Genomic DNA, 25,670 nt, shown 5'->3' with positions numbered 1-25,670 from the left:
TAAGCCACTGGTTATTCCAGTTCTCTAGAATAACCGTGATCTGCCCCTTTCACATCAGGGTGAGCTTGTGTGGATTTAGAAGATCAAAACCCTGTTGCAAACTAAGGAAGAAGACTCAGTAGATTGGATAAAAATGTCCTAGCACAAATAATCTCTTTGAAAAAATAACTCTAAAATGAGGGATTAAATGTCTGCAGAACACCAAATAACAACATTTCACTTTTTTTTTTTTTTCTGTAAATGGGATTAAAAGTTCTCAGATTTCTTTCCTTTTGTATTTAATGAAAACATAAAATTCTCAAGCCATTTAATATATAAAACATCTTGCAACAGTGAGGTCACATGAGATAATACTCTTTGCCTAGATGTGCTATAGGAATGAGCTGACTGACAGCTTAAATCTGGGAGATGCTCTGCCCTACACACACACGGAGCCGTCATCTGAAAAAAGCCAGAAGCATTTGGGAAGGTGCTTTTATCCTCTATAATGCCAAACATTAACCATTTCTAGAAACACCTGTGCTGCACTAAGGTTGCTACCTGAATTTGCCAGACCTGTGCAGGAGGTTACTCCTGCTGTTCCTCATGATTCCCATCCTGTGGAAAAATGAATGAAGCAAGATACCAGGCTTTATGAAACATAAATGTCTTCTGGGACATCTGCTCATACAGCAAATAAATATCAGAAATTGAGAGACAGTGCTGAAAATGTTTTATATACTCACCTTGTCTTGTTTCTTGGTATGCAAAGGAGGCAATCCTCCCAGTGAGAAATTTCTCACTACACTTGCTTTCATGGCAAGAGCTCATACTGTTTCTAGCATTTGCTCAGGGAATGTGACAAAGTGCTTTTCAGAAGTTCATTTTTTCCCTATTCCCAGTTGTTATTTCCCATTGAAATAATGGCTTCTGGCGAGGTATCCTGGCACTAGCTGACACAAAAGGTGATTTGCAGTCTAATGCCAGCTTCTCAAATCACCTGCAGACTCATTACAAATGTCATATAAGCAGAAACAGCTAGCACAGAGGGGCAGCGGGTGCTGTTTGGACTCCAAAAATCCTTCTCCCTGGCATTTCATGTTAGAAACCCATTTTGATTCAGTATTTCTACATTTTTTTTTCCTAAGGAGGGTCATATCTAATACTCATACACTCACAAAAGGTATGTTTCCAAGCTGGTAATTAAATCTTCAGCAATGCAGTGCCTGCTCAAATCGGATGCAACTCTGCAGTTAAAAATCCCCCTTGGCACCACTTTGAAATTTTAGGAAGAAATGTCATATTTCCTCAGCATATATGCAGTATTGACATTCAAACGTTTTCAGTCACTGCAGGATACCTTAGCAGCACAGCTCCCATCTCAGACAATGGACTGTAATTCAGATTTCATTGATTCACTATGCAGCATGCACCACAAGGTTACGGGAAACTTTGCGATGACCATCTGCCTTCCCCTCTGTGAAAAGTGCACCGAACGACGGCAACATTTCAAAAGAGGCAGCAGAGCAGGCACAAATAAATCATGTTCTGCCGTATCTCCCATGAAACGGAAGATAACGGCTATTTGTTACACTGATGTACAGTAGGGCACCCAGCTCATATGTCAGCAAAATAGAGAGAGAGCTTTCAGAGGGAATCAAGGAAATCACAGATGGTGAATTTCTTTGAGGTTGTTTTGTTCGTCCCCTTCCTTACAAAGGCTTTCTAGCTGTGAAAGTGTTTTGCCTTTGATGCTTTTATAGCATGTAAATATAAATCTGCCACTGTGGCATTTGGAAAATGGGGAATTTTTCTAATATAGCTCACATGTTGGCTTTGCCAAATGCTCCAAGAGAGAGAACGGTCCTAGGCAGGGCTAACACATCAATGGTTACAACCTCAGAAAGAACAAAAGATGTGAAAAATTATTGCCATTCATCCCATTTTACGGATGTGGACTGAAGTGTAGAAAAATGAAGACCCAGGATAGCCACCTAAACCTTCACCATTTCCTAGTGGCCTCCAATCCGGGGACCTAACTAGCCTTTTATGACTTGTAGGCACTTAGGGGAGTTATTCAGCAGCCCAAATTCTCAGTCGTCCTCCAGGACAACCTTGAAAGAGACATGAATTGCTAAGCTTGTGGACTGGGCCTAAGGCTTGGGAAACAAAATAAGGCCACAGTGACCTCTACAGATGAGGCCTGAAGACCAAAGAGCAATTGAACAGGATTCTTCATTCTGCCTAGTTCCTCAGTGAAAAACAAATAGACAAACAAACAAAAACAACAACAATAAAAACACTTTTTGTCATTAATTGGCATCTTCTTCATGGTATATGTCTATGTGATGCTGGTTTTAATTTCATAATAGCCTTGTGTTTCAGACTGCAGATTCGTTACGTGATTTACCTGCAGATGTTGCTGCTCTCTGATCTTATACAAAGAAAAGCAGACCACCAAAACAGAGTGTTAACAATACTTATTGGCTGTGCACCCTTTAACACCCATGTTTTTCCAAGGCATCTACAACACAAGATGATAACTTCCTTTTGCAAGGTTACAAGCATGGCTGGAGACTGAATTTCAGATTCCTATACTGTAACTCTGTGTTTTTCTCTCTCTCTTTCTTTCTTTCTTTCTTTCTTTCTTTCTTTCTTTCTTTCTTTCTTTCTTTCTTTCTTTCTGTTTGTCTAATCAAATCTTCTTGGTCTCTGTTCTACTAGGGTACAAAAAGGCCCATTATCCATTCTGATGGCAGTCAACTCTTTCCAGAGAATGTTTAAAAATAGTATGAAATAAAAATTACTTGCTGGGGCATGTAATATTTGATTTTAAACAGGGACCAAGTAAAAAATCTTTACTTCAGTGGAGACTGTTGCATTATTTTTTGCTCACTACTCTCTCTTTTCCTAGATACCACAAAGTCATCTGACAAGACATCGCAGGCTGAAACCAGCTGCTACTACTGAGCTAAATATCTTTTACTGGTGCTAATGTAGTCACAGATCCTTGGTGCATTTAGCCCTAAGGGGTACCAGCAATGCTCCCTTACTACTAAATTACACTGGGACCTTTTTCCCCGACTCCTAGTTTTTGCACCCTACTGCTAAAGCACTCCCATTCTAAGCACCTTTGCAGGGTCTTTGTCATCCAATTTTTCTTTATTTTTATTTAACTGATACCTCTTATCAGCTGGAGTGATAGATAATTATCAATCTATATTATAGTGGGCATGGTACTAAGGGACATGGTTTATTGGTAGACTTGGTTGTGTTGGGTTGATGGTTGGACTTGATGATCTTAAAGGTCTTTTTCAACCAAAATGGTTCTACGATTCTATAGCAATGCACAGACAAAGCATGAAATCCTAGTTAAACTCTATTTTATCTTAAAAGCTAAAAAATGTTCAGCAGAGGGCAACCAGGGATGTCTGTTGAAATATACTGTGTGATAAACATCTTAATGAAATTAATGCAGCCGTTTCTTCCCTCGATAAGGACATTCCTATTCTACCAAATACAGGTCATAAAAAGTATTACGCTAAAATCCACACAGATTAGGATGAATTTTGTTGCTTTAGTTCACCTGAGATTTTCAAGGTAAAAACAAAACAAACAAAAAAACCCATACTTCTTTCTTTGTAACACTAGTTAAGGTTTAACATATTGGTTTGCTCTTGCCTCCTTCTAGACTTAAAGTAAAACTTTGGAGGGAGTTCTTCTCCTTCATCAAATAGATTTCTCTGTCCCTGCCCCTAACATAGTTATCCATGAAGACTTTACACCAGTTGATCCCAACTGCAAAGCCACCAATTACCAACAAATCCTGAAACATCCCTTTGAAACAGTCACATGTAATGCTGATCTATGCCAGCAGAACAGTTTGCCTGCCCTCATTGCTGTGTTGGTGCTCTTGCACACCCACCAGTCTGCTTGCTGTGTTTGTCCCTGTATGCTTCAGGAAAATCTACAACTCTTCTGAACTGCTCAACTATGGGTAAACAGTTCAGAACAAGTGATCCCCAAGGGCAACACATTCAAGGTAAATTTGCACCTCAGCTGACTAGGAACAGGAATGCAGCAATGGACATGTTCACTCAACAAAAAATAAAATGTATGAAAATGGTCATGAGAAGCTGTCTAGGAAATAGTACTCTAGGTCTCTGCTGCAATAAAAAGCAATTAAGTTATTTCCAGCTATTTGGCAATGGTGATATTCAGCTCACCAGCTACTCAACTAAATTAATTTTATAAGCATCGGGAAGAGGCAGGCACGTCCAGAGGATGATCTGCCCCAACCTAAGGTATGAGCTGAAAACAGACTTGCCCTATGCAGGTCTCTCTCCATTTACAGCACAGCCACAAGACTACTTAGACTTGATCCTAAATTTTATCAGGCTAAGAAGTCAGGAGAGATTAACCCACCCCCAGCGAAGGATGGAAGAACAAAGCTAGCTGCCAGAGTTGCCATCCCTGCATTTTTGGTCCCTTCACTGGCATGTCCCACAGGTTAACAAATATACAGAGTTTGAACACCCTACTAGAGATATTAAGGACCACTAGAGTGATTTTTAAGTGCAGGACGTGTGTACCCAGAACTCCCAAAAGACAACCAGAAATGTCTGCATTTCTTTCTGATGAGTCTGGGCTCGTGCTCCTTTCTCTTACTGTTTTGGGTTTTCTAGTTTTCATTCAGATAATTTGAAAAGAGACAAGAACAGGAGAAAAATATTTCAAGAGATCTATATATCCTAGGATTAATAACAGAGAATGCAAATCATTCCTAGCCCAGATACATTCCTTCCAAGTAAACCAAATTATGGAGGAATTCATAAGAGTGCAATAGCAAAGTGTGATTTCTATCAGAGAGCTCTTCTCTGCAGAAGAGATTCAATACTCCAGGTGCTGGACATGCAGCATTTCTGAGTGGTCTTCCCCACTTTGTTCATCTGGTATCACCACTGGGTTTTTAAACTAGGCATCTCTGTCAAGTGAAACCTTTTGAAAGGGGGAGGCTGGAGGGAAACCTTAAAAGGGTGTCCTTTCTCCTTCTGCTTCCCATGCACATCCTCCAGGAAAGAAAATACAAGATAAGTGCTCTCAGTGACCAACTCACTCTGCACCAAACCTTCCCCCCCTAGGCTGTATCTCACCTTCACGTGCTTTTCTTTGTCCTGTATTGTTTTCTTTGTCCCTGTATTCTTTGTCCTATCTTCAAGCTCTTCCTTGCTCAACTGACTCCTTCACTATCAAGGTCAAACTCTTGCTTTGTCCATTTCAGAGCCCAGACCAGTTCCTCTGGGAAAAGAGGGATGGATTTATTACTCAGCTCAATCCCAGAACAGCTTTGCCCCTGGTTGGCCTAACCTGCACCAAGGACACAGTGGTGTCCTTGAAGTTGCTGGGTAGTACCCATGCTGGCTGTGACTACACACCTCCCCAGTGTGGGGAAGGGAATTGCTGGAGGATAGGGGTTACAGGCAGCACAGAAAGGACTGCAAGCACTTGGAAGTAATTCTGGGGCACAGCTGATCTATCTGCTCTTTAATACTCCCTCCACCAGCAGCAGGACTTCGGGCACAGCAGGGAAATAGCTTTGACACTGACAGTGCAGGCAGCGTGAGGTGGCTGCACCCCAGCCCTGTGGGATGGATGTAAGATGGATAAAGGGCACAGATGGCTTTGGGCACCCAGCCTGGGGACTGGTGACATGGTTTACTTGACAGGAGAGGAAGAGCCATGCAGTGGCTGGCTCAGCACAACTGGCTGTCGGTGACACTGGTTTGCCCTCCCCAGGGAATTCGTGTTGGCAGGACCCCTCAAATTGTGCCTGAGCCTGGGTGTGTAAATCTAGCAAGTCAGTCTTAAAATACTGCTGTCCTCTTGTTTCCAGCAGGCACAGAGCCACAGCTCCCTCCCCACTGCTCTATTGTCCTCTGAGCTTGTGCTCTGTCCTGTCCAGGATGGAAAGCCTTGAACGCAGTCACCTTGAGCTCAGCACTCTGTTTTTCACAGCTTTTTCCTGTGAGTGGAGATTTTCTGTTTGCACAGAGCAAAGAGTCGAGTTGCATCCCAGTACCCTGGCTCCTAAATACCGCAAGATGAAGGATGACAGCAAAAAAATCAACACAGAATAGCAGTTTCCCCAGCCAACCCATGAATGGATTCATGTCCAAGGGATGGTTATGGGCAAACTGACTGGGGAGTGTGCTTTGTAGGGTACATAGGAAGAAAGTGGTTAAACAATACAAAAAAAAAAAAAAGTAGGCTTTGTAGCAAATGAAAAATAAAAGTAGGACTGTACAGCAGGATTCCTTAAAGAGCCTGGAAGGAGAAAATACAGCGTGAGAGGTAATGAAGGCAGCAGTTGCATCCTGTGAGCAGCCGAGCAGCCTAACCACGCTGTGCCACTGGCAGCTGCTCAGCGCAGCCCTGCCTGGGAGCAGCACTGCGGGCTGCCACCTCCCCGCATCGCCTTGATCCTTCCCACCTCCCCGGGGTGCTGAGCAGAGAGGAGAGTGCTCCCGGCCAGCTTCAGCTACCCTAAGCTCAACCCCACAGAATAAAAAGTTTCAAGTGTTTCCACCCCCAAAATTATAGAATCATAAAATATCCTTGGTTGGAAGGGACCCACAAGGATCACGGAGTCCAGCTCCTGGCTCTGCACAGGACCACCCAAAACCAGACCCTATGTCTGAGAGCGTTGTCCAAATGCTTCTTGGCAGCTTGGTGCCATGACCACTGCCCTGGGGAGCCTGTCCCAGTACCTGACCACCCTCTGGGTGCAGAACCTTTCCCTAACACCCAGACTGACCCTCCCCGTCCCAGCTCCATGCTGTTCCCCCGGGTCATGCTTCACACCATGCCTGCTCCCAAGCAATGGGAGTTTGCAAGCCCTGTGCAGCTCCACCATGCCACCCTAGATGTATGTGTGGACCTCTGAGGGGTGTTTCAAGCCCCATCCCCATTTCTGAGGGTCTCACCACTGTTCTGGAACAGGTCGACATGCAAAGGGTGTGCAGTGTGGGAGAGGGATGGGGTGGCATGAATAACTCCGGCACTGCCTCTGGTCTGGAAAGCAGCCGGGACTGTGACTGCAGATGAGTGTTTTACCTTTGCTGTGCACAGGAGCCATGGCCTGATTACTGGAAATTTTTGAGCAGAGACATATTCTCCCACCTGCCCTATTTTCAGCCCAGCTCGATAGCAGTGGGATGGAGGGCAACAAACCAGGAACTTCATATTAAGGTGCAGCAATTTGCCCCCAAACTGTTTTTCTACCCCAGAATCCCCATGCTTCCTCACATCAACAAGATGGACAGAGTTCATATTTTTCATATTTTCAAATCCTGCTTTATGACTGACTTACAAAATGAGACGCCACATGGCTTTATGAGTTCTGCATTGGATGGTACAGTTGTGGCCCTCCGGCTGTGCAAACTGGGACCATTTCTATGCCTCTGGCAGGTGCTTAGCCATGAATTCAGCTATTCAGGTCCAATTTGAAGAGTTGAGCTTTTCTTCCTTGTCTTGTGCACAGCTATTGTTCATCCCCAACGATTTTCTTTGTGCCAAGGAGAAAAGTAGGAATGAATTTCTAAGGAGGGAGCACTGGCTCAAGGGAGATGTGCAAAACAGCAGTGTCTGGGTATAGACCATTAACCCATCACACTTACATGTGCAGGCATGTCAAAGAAGAACACATTTGCCAACGTCCATATTTGGCAAGCTCTCAGAATCTAGAGCATGGATATTTTATATTAAAGAACAGTTCATATTAATTCCAATTTCACATACAACTCAAACTCAATGCTAAAAAATGTTCAAAGGAAGGCAAGAAAATTATAGTTAGTACAAAACAAAAATATATTTTTTTTGATGCAGACCAATCGTCCATGTAGTCCAGTTTTCATGTTTAAGGCATGACACACCAAGATAGTTTGTTCCATAATACAGCTGGAAAATGCTTTGGGGGGTTCTGTAGGTATTGTGGGCCTTCCGGCTGTTTAACAAAAAAAGACTGAAATGAGCTGCTGGAAAGAGGGAGAAAGAACACACCTGTCCAATTTTTAACAAATAAATCTTTCTCCCAGATGCAGGGATTTGAATGACATTGGCAGAAAAGTATAAGCAAGGTTAATGAATCAAAGCTGTCTTGCCCCCAGTGACATCCAAGAGCATTTTATTATTTCAAGACTGCCATGGCTTTCTCCACATGGGTGTAAATAGGACAATATTACAACAGATTTTTTTTCTGTATCTGGTATTGGCTTAATCTTAAAGCTTCCCTGAAGTCCATGCAGTTACGGGCTAAACAAGAATCTAATTCCTACAGTAAAAAAAAAAAAAAAACAAAAACAAACAAAAAAAAACAGTAGAAAACACCAAAAATCAATAAAACCCCCTTTCCTGCCTTCTTTCTGTCTTTCTATATCAACAAAAGAAAAAAGGAACAAAAACTTCATGCACTCACATAGCCAAGCTGAAGGGTTTCTGAGGGGACAAAAATTGTCCCTAAAATGGGTCACAGTTTTTTGCTGACAGGTTCATAAACCTTCTGGCTTTGTGTGCATCCCACTGTGTACCTCTTTTAATTGTTTTCTCTACATTGTTTTGTCCAACACACACAAGAATTGGGAAGAGAACCTGACAAGAAGCAAAAGGAATTGGACTTGCCTTTGTTATCACTTCATATGATGGAAATGTTAAACAATAAACAGCAGAGAATAAGAAGTGAGGAGTGTAGCCGATCCACAAGAATCACTTAAGCTCTTACAACCTGAAGTTTCAATAATGACGCAGAAAAGAGTGCCTTTTTAAAAAAAAATTATGTTTTATGTTGGCAAACATCTCTTTAATTTTCTCTTGTCTCTGCTCTTCTCAGTTTCTCTGGGGACCAGCAGCCAAAGTACTGAAAGGCTGCGATAATGTTTTATCAAAGGCAAGGAAAAAAGAAATGCTGGAAATCACAGAGCCAAGCGTGATGTGACAAGATTTTGGGGCTAGGGTGGTTAGGAGGTTAACTTCCAGCTAAGCCGTTTGCAGGCTTAGCTAAGCCCAGGCTTTGAATGCAGGGTGCTGCTTGTTCTCACCCCAGGTCTTGCTCAGGAGAGCTCCATTCATGCAGCACTCCATAAGGTATAACAAGGTACTGTAGAAAGCAGCTACACTTAAGAACACTTTATGCTTCTTGCTGAAAATTTCTTATGAGAGAATTAATCTTTTTTTTTTTTTCTCGCTCTCTTTCTCTCTTAAAAAAAAAAAATAACTCAAACTTGGCGTTGTGAAGCCATTTCTCTACTCTAAAGCACCCCCTCCTCCCCTCCAGCACACACTGTATTTTAATGAGCTTGGCCATTTGGTAGATGGAGAGAGCCAAAAAAATGTCAAGTTTCAGATGTTTTTGAGTTTTTTCATTTCCTAAGGTTGGTCCTGAATCTGGAAGGGGATAGTGGGAAGGAGGCATTTAAGTACACCGGTATTCATACACTAAAATATAACTTTTGCTGTGATTCTGGATCTGCATAAGAGATAGCTGACTCCCACCTAAGGTATTTTGGATTCAAAATATTCAAGGAGAGTTTTCACTCCCACATATGAATATAAGCAGGTAGTTTTCTTTTTGCAAAATACTTCTTGAGATCTCTTTGTAAAGCATGGCCTTCTTGATATTTTTTTCATAGTAGCCCATAAACTTGAAGGTGGTATTCAGTGATTCTCTAAAATGTTTTCTTTAATTATTATTACAATCTAATAAATAAATAAATAAACAAAAAGATTTTAAAAGTTCCTGTTATCTTCTTCACTTCGGGCTTCTCATTGCCTCCCATCACTGCAAAGGTCTACCACGGGAAGACTGCTGACATTACAGGCCCAGCATTTATTTATTTTTTCAACCATTCACTGTGGGAGAGGGTACTTCTTATGCTGTCTCAGACAGCACAGAGCACATTTGCAAGGATAAACAAGTGTTAAACAACAGTGTGCAACAACCTGAACGTTTTGCATCAGCCCAAAACCTTCATCTAGAGATTGCAGGAGCTGGTAACAATTGCCGTTATCAAGCTCCACATGCTGGGAACAATTCATCTTGATGTAGCATTAGCACTGCTGAGGCCAGAGAGGAACCACAAGAGGTACAGAGGATGCTGAGATCTCAGTTCAGACCATAGTCACTGGTTACCATGAGGTTCTGGCATGGCCCAAGACCCCGCTGTGCAAGGTGCTGTACAAATACACAACTAGAGAAGCTGCCCATGCTCCGAAGTTCTTCCCTTCTGTTGCTGGAGTTTCTCTAGTTGCTGTATTTCATGGTATAACCTGGTGATGCTGCCAAAAGAGGGAACCCTTCCCTCTCCTTCCTGAGTCTGCACCTCATCCCTGTCAAGCTCACGGAGCAGCAATTTTTGTGGAATGAGGTAAACTGAACTGGAAAACTAATCCAGGTTTATGCAAAATTCAATGAGAAAAAAATAATAAAAAATAATTCCCTCCTTGCTGCCAGCTGGCTCAGGATTTCTTTAATTCTTGAGCTCAAAGCTGGTAGTTCAGTGGCAGTGTCAGCTCTGCAACACCTGAATAATTTCATCCTCAAGGTGGCTGTATTTCACGGCTGAGTATTTGTCCTTTCGTGTGAGTACACAGCTGCTATTAACTTCAAGCAGAGTTTCTGATTTGGATGTGTCTCTTCAACCAGAACAAGACTCAAAACATGAAAAGTCAAAATTTATTCTCGGAAGCCCTGACTCACACTGCCTAACAGAGCCTGCCTGGTTAAAAATGCTGGGGCTACCTGGCTGCCTGCTGAGGTGGATGAGAAAAATGGGGTTCCTCCAGAGGCTGATTTTGGTCTTAGATGTCTCTTCAGTCTTAGGGTCTCATTCTTGGGAGCATTAATCCTCTTAAAGCCAATAATTTCTCAAATCCCGATTTAAATACCTGCATTAAATGCTTAAAGTTGAGTTATACTTGTTCCTAGATTTATATGTTAATGCAGTTCCATTGTTAAGAATGACTTTAAGCTACCAAGTAGGAAGAATATTCAGCTACAGTATATAAGTATACACTTATAATAATGTGTATTCATTGTATATAATAATAGTAATAATAACTTTATAGCCTTTATATCTGGAATGTTTCCTTGCAAGACATCAAAACTTGTTCCTCACATAGACATTTTAAAGTTACTTTAATTTAATATATGTTAAAAAAAAAAAAATGTATTTTCAAAATCTCCCGGAGTGCAAAGTGATTTTATAATTCATATTAGCATAATCTATTTGGAAATGTTTTGGTTGTGGAAGAAAAGGTAATGACTGGCCTTTTAATTTAAAAGAAAAATGCTGCAGATGGTGGGGTTTTGTGGTAATTTAGACACCTTTGGATTTTAAAGAAATAACTATTTAGGGAAAAATCTGATAAAATAAGCCAAAGAGTAAACACATGGCAAAGCATTGCCAGAGGATAGAATCTCAGTATTTGTCTTCTGAGCACACTACAAAATCTCTGTCTCACTTATGCAATGAACTGCTAGTATCTGGAAATATATTTTACAGGAGGATGGTATTTAATTCTGGATCCTCCAGTGAAAGCTAATTCCTTATTCAGATTAATATATTTTAGATCCTTTGCAACTGTCCAATAATAATTTCCATAAAAGTTTTCCAAAACCTTGAGAGAGATTTACTGTGAAACAAAGCTGCAATAAGCTTGGGAAGAAACCTCAAATTTCCCCATGAAAAGATGCTGGGAAATTTCCTCTCAAGTCAATGCAAATATTGATTATTCCCTTGGTCATTCAGAAACACTTCACCTGACATGAGTCTTTGCTGTAATGATCTCCAGATTTAGTATATTCCCATGCTTATGGAAATTTGATGTGATTTTTCTTTTCTTTTTCCAAATGAATGTGTAGTGGAATTCAGCTGCCTAATTTTAAACAACTGAAAGGTAAATGCATAATCAAAGCATTTTTTCTCATCTGTGATGTCTCCAATGAGCAAGTTTATTTCCTCATGATGTAAATGTTTAGAAAAAGAGAAATGCATTGCTTCTGAAGGTTCGCCATTCCCTTCTCTGGCTACTCATTGGGCCCTGTTTAGACTAGACAGTGAACATAAACAGGCTCAAATAGAAGAAATGTATCCCATCTTTGGCACTTAGGATACGCTTTCCTACAGTGACTCCCTGTATGGGTGGTAGGGCAGGGTCTGACTCTCCAGACCTGACCAAGTACCACTCACTGTAGCAAATGTCCTGCTGTTGTGGGCATTTGTGAAGAGAAAGAGAAGTGGCCCAACTCCACAATCCATTTCACAAACATCACCAATGTATTCCTGGAGACTTATGCAGCTTTTGGTCTGCAGTTGCACTCAGTTGGGACCAAAACACAGCAGAACAGATCCAGCTGAATATTTTTAAGTATCCTGTTCAATTGAGCTTTTACACTGTCTGCTTCAAGAATTTTTCTCTGGCATAACCAGAACCTCATTAGCGAATGACAAAATTCAACAGGGACAACATGGAGCCAATTAGTGACATCATGCTTATGAGGGTTTTTCAATTTAAAGTCCTGGGGAATTTAGCACAAAATGGCAAAACCGCTACAAGTCCAGCCCATTAAAAATTCACAGTCAGCACAAAAATCCAGAATAAAACTGATTTCATTCTAGAAAGTTAAAAAAAGGACCAAGACAAAAGGAAAATCTACCAAGGCTTCCATGATTATTTAACACATCAGTTACAACATCCGAAGCACTGTTCAAATTCAATGTATGGAGTGATATTTGTCCTGCAGAACTTGGTCGCTAATAAGACGAAGGATGAAGGACAGCACTGAGCAGTGAAATATCCATACTTGCCAAGCAGTGTCAGAGTCAGAATTAAAACCAAATGCTCTTTCCATGGGGGCTATAAAATCCTGACTTTCACATCAACTTTGTCTTTGACCTTGGTCATACCATTTAAGCACCGTATCTTCAATACAGCATTTGCAATACTCAGCTAATAGGAATCTGTTTCAAGGGACAAACCCAGATTGGCCAGTGGGGACCAGAATGCAACCAAAACTCTGCAGAAACTTGTTCTATTTTCTGCTCAAGTTCCTAACTGCTCCAGTTGTGTCTGTGTAAATTCTCTGACTCAGCTGGTGCTGACAACTCCTCCTTGTTTAATACTATCTGTGAATTCCATTTCTGCACAGTTCAATTCCACTTTCCGATAATTAATAGAGATGTTAGATGAGACCAGACCTAATGCAAATTCTCAAGATACCATGAAAGATACCTTCCATAAACTTGTTACATTATCATTTATCATGATTCTTTATTTACAATCTTTCAGCCACTTTCCAACCCACATAACTGATTTCCCATCCAAGCCAATCTGAATTAGTTTTTCTATTAGGATTTCCCCATACTAGCCAGGAAATGGGCTAGAATGACCTTATAAACCTTTTACATCTTTGACCTCTTAATGTTACACAGAAGCATGAGATTGCCCATAAAACTCCAACGCCTCTGACTGAATTTCTCCAGCTGCACCATAGCACTCCTCTGTGATGGAAAAATCAATGTGATGAGGAAGATCTGAGTTGCAGCAGAATATGAATTCTTGAAGATGTGGTCCTGCACCAAAATCACCATTCCACTGTGCAAAGCGTTCCTTTACGTAACAGCTGTCCTTCCTGCCCTGTTTTCTGCTTGAAGAGGCTATAAGAAAGACTCAGTTCAAATTGGTCCAATGGTTTAAGGATGTAATTGATTCTTTGAGTTTCATCCTGGGTTATTCTCTGTCTTGGTTACCTTTTACTTAGCTGCTTTAAAGGAAGTGGAAATAAAAAAATAAAAAATAAAAAAAAATCCTTTTCTGCCTTTATTTTTCCCTGTCATTTTTTGCTACTTCAAAGATTAGTTGGGTTTTCCAACAAAAAAGTGTCAGAATCATTCTGAAGGGAGCTTTGTACAGATCTGTTAAGTAGTGACAAATTACCTGTTTTAACTCTCTTTTTGAGGTGAATATTCTGATGAAAAGATCATTGAACATATGCTAGTATAGTATTTGGCATTTATATAACACATTTTCCCTTCAAGGATGCACTCCTTTTCCTCCCACCTCTGAAATCTAACACTAGAACCAAGAAAATGGCAAAAGTTGCAGTAATAAAAACTTGATTCTGTTAGGAGGTAAATAAACAAACAAACAAACAAATAAATAAATAAATCTTTTCTTTTAAATTAAATTCTACTAAAAAAAAAAAAATCATGCAAAACTTCAGAAGGGTTGGGAGCTCTTCAGCTTGTCAAGCTTGTGAATTTATTTTTGGGTATGTACCTAAAGCCTAATAATACTTTTGGTAATCTTGAAGCCTGGGGAAAGAATGCTTTGGAGAGACATCTGTAAGTATTCAGCAATGCTCATGTTTCTTTGCTTGTGCCCCAACTTCCTATACAATTTACAATGATAACTGTGTGTATGTCAACCGGGTGACCAGCAGGTTTTACTTGCAGATAGAAAATAAGTTATCACAGAACCGCAGAATCATCTAGGTTGGAAGAGACCTCCAAGATCACCTAGTCCAACCTCTGACCTAACACTAACAAGTCCTTCACTAAACCATATCACTAAGGGCTACATCCAAACATCTTTTAAAGACCTCCAGGGATGGTGACTCAACCACTTCCCTGGGCAGCCCATTCCAATGCCTAACAACCCTTTCAGTAAAGAAGTTCTTCCTAATATCCAACCTAAACCTCCCCTGGCGCAACTTTAGCCCATTCCCCCTCGTCCTGTCACCAGGCACATGGGAGAATAGACCAATCCCTACCTCGCTACAGCCTCCTTTAAGGTACCTGTAGAGTGCGATAAGGTCGCCTCTGAGCCTCCTCTTCTCCAGGCTGAACAATCCCAGCTCCCTCAGCCGCTCCTCGTAAGACTTGTTCTCCTGACCCCTCACCAGCTTCGTTGCCTTTCTCTGGACTGTCTTGAGCACCTCCATGTCCTTCTTGTAGCGAGGGGCCCAAACCTGAACACAGTACTCGAGGTGTGGCCCCACCAGAGCCGAGTACAGGGGGACAATCACTTCCCTAGACCTGCTGGCCACACTGTTTCTGATACAAGCCAGGATGCTGTTGGCCTTCTTGGCCACCTGAGCACACTGCTGGTTCATATTCAGCCGACTATCAACCAATGGAGAGGATAATTAATGTTTTTTAATGAAGAAACATCATTGGTAGAGCATCTAATACCACACTTTCCAACTGCTCCTGAAGAGATGAAACGTGTTTGCCATTTGGATCCAGAACAGTTTGTGGTGAGGTCTCTATTGAGGGTAGTTTTGCACTTCTCTCAGTAGAACGAGTCAAGAAAGTGAGCAAAGTGAGTGTGGATTTTAAGGAGAAAAAAAATATTTTCATGTTGTATCTGCTCATCTTTGAAATTGTTAATGCATTTAGTTAATGAATCAAGATCTATTCTAAGAAGCCATCCTGGAAAACGTCTGGGAAAAAGGCGATTTGTATTTAAGTCTCAGGCCATGTCAAACAGATTGCATTGCATAATGAAGTACTGCTAACAGCATCTTTCTTCTTAATGAACTGCATATTGCTTTATGAATTAAACCCTTTTGGAAGTCTGGGAGTGCGGATCACTTGGCCCATCAATACAGTGCCTTGGTCTCCAATGAAATATGGTGTTCACAAGAGCCAGAGCGTTCTGATGGGGGCACACTCACGTCCTTCAAGACTGGGTTGTGTCCTCAGCCATGCAGCAAACCTGCTGGGCAGAGTTTGAAGACCTCATTTCTCTACACTATTTAAAACGGAGCATTCTCCACTTCCCCAGAGTTTGAAATTTGACATGAAAAAGTTCTGAGAGTTATTTCAGTTCAAAATGTGGGAAAACATTTCATTTTAAAGTATTATTTTTACCCTCTATTTTCTAATCTATGGAATAGTATGAGAGCAAATTATCTTGGAACAATTCTGAAATAACACTTTGAAAGAACTGTTGCATCATGAAAAATATAGGTATTTAACTGGGGGCATGTCCAAGAGAAACTACCAGACCCTGCCCTTTTCTCCCCACAAGACAAAAACTAATGGCAAGGTAGGCATTATTTCACAGAGACTTTTATTTTCAGGAGTACTGTAACTTCTCAGAGAAAAAGATTCAGGTGAAATTTTATGGGCCTTCCCTACAAGCAGCACAGATAATGTGTGATTTAGCGCAGAAGTAGCAAAACAGTCCATGGTCACTTCAGAATCACTGTACCCTTTATTTAGCTGTTCACACACATGCAAAATCACACCATGTATATGGAAAGAATGACACTTCCCCACCAGAATGACAGCACTTGTGTAACACTCTTGGGAACAGCTACATGAGGTGCAAGAAAAGCAAGACCCTCTCTTACACATGGGCAACTTTTTAGGTGCCCTCTGAACTGGACCTATAGGTGATTTTTATGTTTCCTGTATATTGTGGAAGGATATAGATAAGCCATTCAGGCTTTCCCGTGGTGGTATTCAATGGCATCTCCTAGGTCTCCCATCAGCTGCACAAGGAAATTAATTGAAGTGGACTGATTTATTAGGTGCTTAATCTTTAATCCCAAATTGCTTACTTTAGGTAGGTGGGCTTCATTACACTTTAATCCTCTGGGAGGTGGCACTGCCTTCAAAGGCATGGGACAGGCAGGCAGGACAACCCTTTGCCTTCTCAGATGCCCTCAGAGTAGACAAGCAATCTGGTTTTGGGTCTGGTGCAATAGGTATTTTTAAAGAAAAAAATATTCTGGGAGATGCCAGAATGTCTGCCTTCATATGAATTGAAGAAATTTTACACACCTATGACTTTTTCCATCTTAATTGTAGCCCATTACCAGAGTAAAACCTTTCTGCACTAAAAAACAAGTAGTGACGTGCCAGTCTCACAATCTGCCATCCCATGTCATCTCCCTGGCTGCAGAGTGCACTGGGAGAGGGAACATTTGGGGCCAGAAATGCAAAACCAGGGAGAAAGGCTGACCTCGTGGCTGTGAGAGGGCTGACCAATGTCTCACAGAGCCACTGCTGGACCTGCAGAACTGGCCTTGCGCAGGAACTACCCACCAATGCCTGAGCAGGGTCAAGGAGATTAAAATCTCCAGCAAAATCTCTGCGCCGTACCAGAGTTGCCTACTGACAAATTATTCTGTTTGTCCTTGAGCTGGTTCCACAGTAATTTCTTATAGCTGGAAATCTTCCTGCTGCCACCACATCATACTTGCGAGTATCATCAAAGACCATCTCCAAGCATTTCACCCAAAGCTGCTGCTCCCCAGTGGACCGACCAGTGTAAAAGTGAGACTAATACATGTGCCACTGCATGTGAGCATCCCTACAGTACAGCAGAGCACTTTCACTGCTCTCTCCCTTTGCAGGATGCCTCACAGCTCCTCTACCAAGCAGTTTCTTTACTATCTATTCTCCACATGAGCCTCCTGCACCTTGGTAGGTAGGAAATCAGAGATCAGGACTAAAACAGTGAGCAACAGAGATATAAAGACTTTATAGCTTGTACTTTCTGTCTTCCTTTCTCTTTACCATTACACACAGTACTTGCTTTCCTAAGTTGTAGAAGACTTTGTTTCATAGGTATTTAAAGCTGCTTTTCAGCTCAAGTCTCAGTCACGCACAGCATGCTTTGCTGCTTGCACCAGGAGTGTGCAATGGATGTGGGGTTTGCATAAATTAAAAGCTTTCATAGAAATGTATGATCATGGTTTTAAACACTTACTTCATTCCCCTCAGAAAACCTGTCAGCATTTTTTTTCACCATTATTTCTGTAATGATAACTGTGCAGACCTCTGCATAGGGCTCTTTTACCTCTTAATATCTGATAAGGTTTAATATAGTTTTTGTTTTAGATTAGTATTTTCAAAATATTCAGCACAACCTTATCTACATAATTTTTATTTACTAAGAATGACATGTATGCAACATGTATACACACGTATACATATAGGATGTTAAATATAAGAACTTCGGACATCTTGTCCTTACAGTGTTCCTCCAACTTTTAAGGGTCTCCTGTCCTGTCCTGTCATGTCCTGTCCTGTTCTCCCCTCTCCTTTTCTTTCCTCTCCTCTCCTTTCCGAACATATTTTGGAAAGAAAGACATTGGGAATGGCTGAGTTTAGAAGATGTTATGTCAGCATAGAAACACTGTTTGAGGACGTCTAGAGAAAATGAGGCATTTTTAGCGTCCCGCACATTACAGGATGAAGCTATGAGTTTAACTCTGAATATTTAACAAATATTTTTTTATATATATGCTTATATATATATATATATATTATATATATTATTTTTTTTTCTCTCCACAGAGGAACAGCTATCATAGGAAGACAACAAAGTGTTACTGGACTTTCCACCTTTGGCTACTGGTTGACATTCAGCCCAGATCCAAAGTGGTGAGAAGTTATTACTCACCACAGGGACTTGGAATTGCATCTTCCTTTTCTCTCAACCCAAACAACCTTCCAATTGCTCCTTTATTATTATTCACATCACGGCAAGGTCTCCAAATGGCCTGGCATTGCATAAAAGGCTGTCCCTCCCCGCAAGTGCTGACAAAACTAAAGAGCGGAATAGCTGGGAAGGAAAGGCATGAAGCAGCTGACCAGGGTCGTCTGTGAGGTCAAGGGCAAAGCCAAAATTAAAACCAGCATCTGCCATGTTAGAGGAGACCACGTCCTCTCTCTGATACCAGACAGCTCTGACTCTGTGGTGCTATACCCTGCCTGCATTACAGTATGTCTCACAGCTGCCTGATTCTTAGACTTCGCCTCTTTACACAACTGCATCGTATGTCACATGCTTGAAAAGTAATAGTAAGGTTGAGACATCATTAAATTTGCTCCTGTTATTAATCCCTAGTTAGCAGGACTGAGTTTAAAGGCTCTTGTCCCCGTCAGTGGTCAGACCTCTGAGTATGAGTTATCCACCCAAGCTTTGCACTACTGAATCCCTGAGCAACTGGAGAATATTTTCTTTGTATTTATCATCGTGGCCATTAAACTCAACTGTTAGAGGGGAAGGAATGAGACCCCAACACAAGGAACCTGCTGTCCATTGCCCTGCTAGAGTGAAGGTGGAATTTATCCCAGAGGAAATTTATGGCTGTGATGTGTTGCCCTGAAGAATGCCAGTGCAAAAAGAACACCCTAAAACTTAACATTGCTTTGAGAGGTTTCTGCTCTATTCCTGCTATTTTATTTTATTTTTATTTTTATTTTTATTTTTATTTTTATTTTTATTTTTATTTTTATTTTTATTTTTATTTTTATTTTATTTTTAGCTTTAGGACAGCTTGTCCTGGTACAGACTAATTCTGTTACATGTCCCTAGCCCAGTCAGGGCTGATGGTCTGACCTTCCTTTTAGACAAGAGCCCAGTCTAGCAGAGCTATGGAAGAGACCTTTCTTAATGTATTGAGTGCATGAAGGAGTGGATGATTTTCCTAAACATGCAAGAAATGCTTCATTTCTTGCCCACAGTGAGGAAGCAGGCTGTCTGACCATAAGAGCTGCAGGGACATCTTGTGTCAAGGACACAGCTAAACCCACTGCAGACAGCAGCTCCACCAGCCCCTCCAGCAAGGTGGGTCCAAAGCCCTGCCTCGTCCTGCTGGAGAGTACAAAAACGCAGCTGGAAGAGCAACAGGGTTGTTTTGGTGTTGTTTTGTTTTGAAATACGTTTTCCCAGCCTGTGAGCCAGAAGAAGCCGCTTGCCTTCAAAAATATTCTGCCTTGCTTTCATGCTACCGAGCAGCTGCTCCAAGTGCAGCCTGCCCAATCATGTCTTGATCCGAGAGGCTGAGATGAAAACTATCTGCTGCCTCCAGCCTTCCTCTTCTGATCCTCTCCCTGCTCACATTTTATTGTTTTGATTTGACTTAGCAGCTTTTGCCAGCCAAAAAGCACTTCACAGGATCCTGAGCCACAGGCTTGGCTTGGGGCAGGAGGGACCATGAATGGGTACAGAGCTGCACTGCCACCAAGGAAGCATCTGGAGAACACTTGTACTTGCTGTCGGAGTGACCTCATACCTGAAAAAACTTTGCAGAAGCAATAATCAGTTTGTGGCTACTGCTGATATGCAGATGTCCGCTCTGCTCTGGGTGGGGTGTGGTCTTATATCCCCTCTGTCCAATGATGCTCTGCCAGGGCTATCTAAGGAGGGATTAATCTTAGAGCAGCAAAAACTCCACAAATGCAAATGGAGCTAGACTCATTAAGAAGTACAGCTGCTAGAGTGAGAAAAAAAGAGAGAATCTGGCCAGTAACAAATCCACAATTACAGGTTTCAAGATGTTAAGTGAATGCAAGTAACTTTTCTACTTGAGCAATAAAGGATTCAATATCCTGTTGATGTGCTTATCACAATTCTGGAAATTGAGATGTCTGTTTTATTGGCTGCTGTTTAGTGTAGTGTTCATAAATGACTGATACTTAAATAATTGAAGGCAGTATTACGAAAACCAATCTGCTCTCAAAGGCTCCTTCTAACCAGCAGTTGTTGTATTTGTTCTGATCTCAGAGAAATAAGTTCCAAGTTACTATCTTTTCTCAGACAATAAACGTGAAAAGAAAGAGTAAAAGTGAAATACTTGGAAAAAATGCTTTCACATATGTATTTTTTTCCAGGTTAGGACTGTGTTTTGAAATAATTTTCATTCTTTGCAGTGCTCTCTTTAAATTATTGTTCCCTGACAAAGACAGCAAATTTGCTGGGCTTGCTGACAAATCAGGGTTAAACACAGTTTCCTTCCTCGTATCTGACAGTACACAAGAAGCAATCCCCATGTAATCAATAAGCCTGTCCATACTAATAAATAAAATATGCCTCAGACCTCTGGCCATGTGTCAGGGGCAACACATAACCAAGCAGATACACACTATTATCCCCAGAACAAACAGAGTAGTTATGAATACTGAGAACGGACCCTGACTCGTACTATCTCCCAAGCCATTCCCTGGTACTGTCTGGGATGACTACCAGACAAACATCATACCTGGGACCACACTTGTGAATTCACAGTTTACAAGGGTCAGTGCTCAGTGTAGATTTGCCTGGTCTATGTGATAAGGGCACAATCCACACCCCAAGTACAGGAACATTGCTGCACCACCTGGCCTAGGGAAAACATGAGCAATCTTGCCCCACGACATATCTCAGAAGTCTCCATCCAGGCTTCATACATCCAGCTATGGTTTCCTGCTTGCCACGTTCTATCTGCATGACCTTGGGCAAGGCACTTTTCTGGCTGGGCTGCAGACTGCAGCATCACGTAGCAATGGCTGTAACAGTGCTGGACTGCCCCAAAGCAACGGGAGCTGGGATTTCCGTACATCTTGGTTCACCTGGCCTCTCAGAGGAGTAAACCTGTCTACATTGACCCCTGCTTTGCCAGAGTGGATTTTAAACCCACCTTAGGCATTTGAAAACATGCTGCAATCTGCACTGTGGATGTTAAGTGCCATCTCTCTGCTCCTCCTCTGTCGAATGGAGAGACCAGGACTTCCCTCCTTATGGAGGGGAAGTGAAGATAGATGTATTCAAGGCCATAAGCCCTTCCAATACTTCAGCAAGTAAAGATTAAATGATCATTACTCTACGAAGACAGATTTTCTCAGGAAAAACCAAGCAGTTTCATTACACTTTGCCCCAAACCAGCTGTTTCAAAACCAGAGCAGTTTGATGAAATCTGGCGTATAGAGAAGGAAAAGAGTTCAAGAGGTTTTGCAGGTCCCAGACAGAGCAGGAGAGGGGCTGGAACAGCTCAAGACTTTCACTGTGGTTCCTAAACAAGCCCAGGTTGACACTTGCCCCATGTCAGATGCAGACTAACCACACAGATGGGATAGCTTCATGGTTTGTAAACCCACAGGATCTTTCTTAGAAGAATTTTATTCAATCTGATGTTGTTCATAAAAGAACAAGACAAAAAAATCTAATAATATTAAACAAAAAATGAGGAAGCCCTAGAAGACCCTGCTAGGTCTTTATGGCTTACAGGGAAGTTTAGCTGAGATAGCACCCAAGGATATGGACTGGTCGGTGTGATGAACCAGGTAAGGGCAGGCAGACTTGGCTCTCTGGTTTGCATTCCCATTAGGTCTGGCCACAACTCGTGTCGTGACTCAAAAAGAGATTAGAAACCTCATGGCTACAGCCACTGGGGTTGTTGCCTTTGCTGGACATCCAGACACTGATCTACCTTAGTGGGTGTAGCATCCAAGGTGTTCATGGTTAGACAGCCCTGGAGCAAGTGGCACAGGCCTAGGTTTCCACAGCCTTCTCTCAGAGGTGCAGAGACGGGGGGGGGCAGTAAATAAATCCAGGAGCCTGGATTAAACTGGGATTTTGGCCATGGCTTGAAGGAGAACAAGAAATGTTTCCCCTCAGCTTCCTAACCCTGTATCTTCATAGATGGGGCACTGAGATGACAGAATGGGAGCTCACCTGGATAATTAATCTATGCAAAGCAGTAATTTATCCCCAGCAGCTGGAGTCAAAGAGACCAGCGAAGATGAATCTCTGAGGACATGGGGTAGCTGAAGGCCAGCCAAGGTTCATGGCTGACCACAATGCCACAAATGAGTCCTTGCTGTACCAGAGAAAGAAAACCTCTTGCAAAGTGTGTGTCTTTTTCCCAGCAGCATCAGGGACTCTGCCTTTCCACAGACACAGGTTGTATTTTTTAGTTTTTCTCTAAAGTGTACCCACAGATTTTGGTGGTTTACCTTCCTTTACTGAGAGGTGGGTAGGAAGCTCCCAGCTTTATCCCACTTTAAAGCTAGATACTTAAGGACATCTACTCCTTACACAACAACTAGTTGGAGGATTGGAGGTGCCATGCTTTGGGAAAACATTTGTCCATGTGAATTATCTACCAATCACTCTTATATTCCATTAAATCTCTAATTCATGCCACTTTTTTTTTTTTAACTTTGTTTTTATCTTTAAAAAAGGATGAGCTGTAGGCACACTCTTGGTAAAAAACACATCACAAGTGACCCAACCTAGTTGTGACAGGCTCATTTAGGGTTACTCTACATGAGGAAATTAATCTGGATTAAGAGTAGAATAACTATTTCTGTACGAGGCTGGGTGATAGCAATATTAATCCAGATTATCCATGTCTCCACCAAATTAGCTTTATCTCAACTTTAAAAATAAATAAAAAAAGTGGAATGAAGGCACATTTATTTCATAATAGCAGAATTTTCTTCATAATGAACTAAATGACAAAAATTATTCAGGGGTATTTAATCCAGAGTAACTCGGTGTTTCTAGCACTCCTTGCACTCAGGACTTTCTGACAGCAGCAAGGACACCTTTCCATTTCCACATGCTCAAACAGCCACAACTCTGCACAAAGCAATTACTGTAACATGTCCAGCAGTGGGACCAAATCCCATGTGTCCCAACCAGCCCTTTTACTGAAGGAAAAAGACCAATAAAAACAATCTGCACTTCTGGTTTAGTTTTTGGGGCAGGGACTGACTTAACTTTTTTTGGTTTTCCTTTCCCTTTTTTTTTTTTTTTTTTTTTCCTAGTAAACAAACAGTAAGAAACAAATGATAACTTCAGGATGTGGATGGTACTTGCAAGAGCACTATCTCCCCCATCCTTGAGGGGCTACGGTAAGGACTATGTCTTCTTCCCTACGTCCTGAGCATGAGTATCTAGCATCTTAAGGATTTTGTTAAACTCTGTTAAGCAAATCCTGCGATGGTTGGGGGAGCATGCAGATATGCTGTAATTTGCAGAAATTTCTTCCACCCTCCACCTGCAAACTTTACACCTTATTTGCTCATAGCAGGTTAGTGAGCCCGATTGCTCCCTGTCAGAAGGCAAGAGGTGCTGGTGTGCAAGGGGAATATTCCTGAGATAGTTGTGCTGAATTATTTATTATTTTAGGACTGAAGGACTGAAACTTCTTTCACCTTTTACCTCATTTCGCCTCTGCTGGAAGCCTCTAGCTGATGGGATCTGTCCCAAAACTCCAGCGCATCAGTCAGCACCAGGTCTAATTATTTTCACACAGAGAGAAAAAATTCCACCTCCCTTCCCGTTCTTTGCATGCAGGTAAAGAAACAGAAAAAGAAGGCAGGACACCTGGAACCTCTCCTGGCCCAAACCTCCCGCTGCTCCTACGGCACTCGCAGAGGCAGGGAGACACAGGAGCTTGCTGTGCCATTGAGGAAAACCTTTTTTTCTGGCCATATTAAAGATAAATTACCCTGCCACGACAGTGAGGCTGGAATAGGTGACAGTGAGCCCCCCCTAAGCCCCCCATCCCCAAGTTCACGACCTCCTGTCCCTTTTCCTGATACATTAATCCCTCAAGGCATTGCAAGGTCTCTCCCGGTCCCGAGGCTGTTCTCCACTCCCTGCTGCTCCCGGTTCCTTAGCGTACCGTGTCCCCCGCCCTCCCTCCTCGTACAGAACAATAGCAAGGCACCAGTTTCAGCTGCTTCCCGAGGAAAGCCCAGATCACACATATTTAGAGAGAAAGAGATAGATATGATTATATTTCTCCTGCTGTTTAGGACAAGAAATGAAGTGCTGCCTCTTTAATTGGCAAAAGCATGCAGTAAGAGCATACCTTTAATTTAGTGTTGGGATAGCTCACTTGCACCCTGGCTGTTGTCTTATTGGAGAGGGCAGCCTGCCTCAGATCCTCTAGCACTGAAATAATATCATCCAGCACGCATTTCTTATCCTGATTTCTCAATACACACAGATGGGAAAAAGTATAATTATAGCCTTTGTAGTTCACCTTCATTTCCAGCACGGCTCGGTGGATCTGCAGGATCACATCAGCCTGATGCAAAATATTGCCTCCGGGTTTGGAGAGGAGAATCACCCTGCCATACCTCCCCGGGGTGTGCAAGTCCGAATACAGCTGGCTTTTGGATTGATCGAGGGAGAAAAGGCTGCTGGCTAAGCTCCTCTCGATCTTGGCCAGGCTGTGGCTGGGGGCTACCAGGCTCTCCAGGTCAGTGTCAGGCTGGAAGCGGTTGAGCAGGCTGAAGCCGAAGATGATGGTCAGGACTGCGGGCACAGTGAGGAAAAACACCGGATGCCTGCTCACGAATAAGCCCAGCTTGTAGAAAAACGACTGGAGCCCTCTGTGTATCACCTGCCGCAGCATCCTCCACCAGATCCAGCCTGCAGATGCTCCTGGCCGTCTTAGAAAGCACATGTGACATGTGTAGCTCCTTACCCCTTCCTGTCAGTTTCCCTTTCTCTCTCCCTCTCTCGCTCTACTACTCCTTTAAAAGACTGCAGCAAGTTGCAGCAAGACAGCCAAATATTGATCAATGGGGTGTGTGTGTGTGTGTGTGGTGTGTGTGTGTCGGGGTGGAAGGGACCGGGCAGAGAAAGGAGGGGGGGGGGGGGGGGGGGGGGGGGGAGTCCTTGCCTTTTTTTTTTCCTCGCTTTTTTTTTCCTTGCCTTTTCTTTTTTTTTTTTTTTTTTCCCTCGCTCTCTTTTTCTCTTCCTCCCTCCCCCCGATCGAGTAGCATCCCCCTCCACCACCACCCTTTCCCGGGTGCCCCCCTTTCCCCTCCGAGGCTCGGGCATTGCACCGGGAGCGCCGCCGGCTCTGCAGTGCCCGCTCCGCGCAGCCCCGCTTCTCC

General features: G+C 42.4%; 1 protein-coding gene across 2 annotated transcripts in view; it reads right to left on the bottom strand.

Moving 5' to 3' along the window:
- Positions 1-25,393, bottom strand: part of PTCHD4 (patched domain containing 4) — a 99,368-nt gene extending 73,975 nt beyond the window's left edge. Inside the window, exon 1 of one of the 2 annotated variants that reach the window (XM_080584916.1) lies at positions 24,635-25,393. In XM_080584916.1, the coding sequence (XP_080441042.1) occupies positions 24,635-25,234 (600 nt within the window). In that variant the 5' untranslated portion in view covers positions 25,235-25,393. The remainder of the gene's footprint in view (positions 1-24,634) is intronic. The other variant, XM_080584917.1, reaches the window with a different exon arrangement.
- Between the last annotated feature and the right edge of the window lie 277 nt (positions 25,394-25,670).

The sequence above is a fragment of the Anser brachyrhynchus genome (assembly GCF_964034855.1).
Source record: "Anser brachyrhynchus genome assembly, chromosome: 3".
NCBI classification, from domain to species: Eukaryota; Metazoa; Chordata; class Aves; order Anseriformes; family Anatidae; genus Anser; species Anser brachyrhynchus.
Note: the sequence above shows the minus strand (reverse complement) of the source record. Positions and strands in the feature narration are given on the sequence as shown.